At 34.0% G+C, this 1,623-nt stretch overlaps 1 protein-coding gene across 1 annotated transcript; it reads left to right on the forward strand.

Annotated features, from left to right (window-relative positions):
* Window positions 1–63: 63 nt before the first annotated feature.
* Window positions 64–1,606, forward strand: LOC111875169 (mismatch repair endonuclease PMS2; the record flags this gene model as incomplete). The annotated part of the gene is made up of 2 exons (XM_023871232.2): window positions 64–739; window positions 1,458–1,606. Coding segments are annotated over exons 1-2 (734 nt in total), but the record flags the coding sequence as incomplete, so codon positions are not given.
* Window positions 1,607–1,623: the final 17 nt, after the last annotated feature.

Here is a 1,623-nt window from a genome sequence, read left to right on the forward strand (position 1 = left end):
TTTTTTTTTTATTCAGTGATTGAATAACACAGATTACATCAATAAATTTGTTTTTGCAGTGCACTGCATCAACCACTTTTTCTCATCGAGTATAAAGGAAGGAATAAAAAATACATTAATAAAAACCCAAGTTCCTCTTGATAGTATATCAAATATGGAAGAAACTTGGAATATGTCACAGGATGGAAAAGGGCTTGAAAGTGCTAAAGTAGATGATACCGAAGTTATTACTGATACACAGGAATTTCTGAATTCACATGAAGGAACTGATATTGAACATAATAAGAAATATGCAGACCATGATGTTGCTACAGATAAATATAATGAGACAAACAAAAATGACATTTTTATTACCCATGAAGACATCAACCGAGAAACAGCAGAAGAGTCAGTAGTGACTACAAAAACTTCTGGAGGTAGAGAAGATGTGGATATTATCGATATGGTGAAGAAGAACAGTAAAGATGAAGAAACCAGCCAGTCATATGACACTGGCAACATACAGACAGTTATGGTAAAACTTGATGGTGAGAAAATTGATGACTTAAGTCAGAAAACTGTTCATATGTCAGTCAGCATTGAGAGCATCAAAAAGAAAATTGAAGAACAGAAGAAGCACAATACAAACAGAAATAAACATCAAGTGTCAGTTAAGTTTCGTGCTGAAATTGATCCAGCAAAGAATCAGTCTGCAGAACTTGAACTGCGTAAAGAGATCTCACAAGATATGTTTTCTAAGGTGAGTAATGATATGTTTCTATATGGCATGACATTAATACAAATTATTAATATTATCTGGAGATGAATGGGTATTCCACAGTTACATTTCAGTGTATGCTTATGTTGAATAATACTAATTTCATCAGAGTCCTTCAAGTAGTCAAAATCTGTTGTTAAGTCAACATAGAATACCATCAAAGTTTATCACTTTTATTTAATTTTCATTGAGCAGATGCTTCTAATTACCCAATATGTTTCATTCTTTATTAATTAGACAATTTTCAGGGATTCTTTTTACAAAGATTAAAAGAAAACTTCACACAAGTATTATATTATCATGTAGTACAAGTGACTAGATAGGGTTTTGGATCGGATATTGACTGCTTATATACACAACTCTGAATTACAAGCAATTACAGCACCATCGCTAATCTCCACAATTCATAAATCACCACAGCACAAGGTAAGTCCTTTCCAGCCCCCAGTGTCTTCACTATTTATTTCCTGGTAATGGTTTTTAACAATGGCTATTCCTCTGCTTGCAGCCTTAAGTCCTCTCTGAATGGCAGCTGCTTTCCAATATCAGTATTTGTGAATATTTGCTGCAAATTCTTTTATCTTACTCAGTACTGCATTTGGTCTCAGGAAATGTTTCCCTATTGCTGACTGTTGGTGTCCCAGACATCCGACAGGATTTGCCTTAAAACAGATGTAATGAAAATTGAATTTCTTGACAGATGGAAATACTGGGCCAATTTAACTTGGGATTCATTATTACACGTCTCGGATCTGATCTTTTCATTATTGACCAACATGCAACAGACGAGAAATATAATTTTGAGATGCTGCAGCTCAATACTGTACTGCAAAACCAGAGGCTCGTTAAGTAAGTACTTTTTTTTT

This window comes from Cryptotermes secundus, unplaced genomic scaffold (genome assembly GCF_002891405.2).
Source record: "Cryptotermes secundus unplaced genomic scaffold, Csec_1.0 C38647136, whole genome shotgun sequence".
NCBI lineage: Eukaryota > Metazoa > Arthropoda > Insecta > Blattodea > Kalotermitidae > Cryptotermes > Cryptotermes secundus.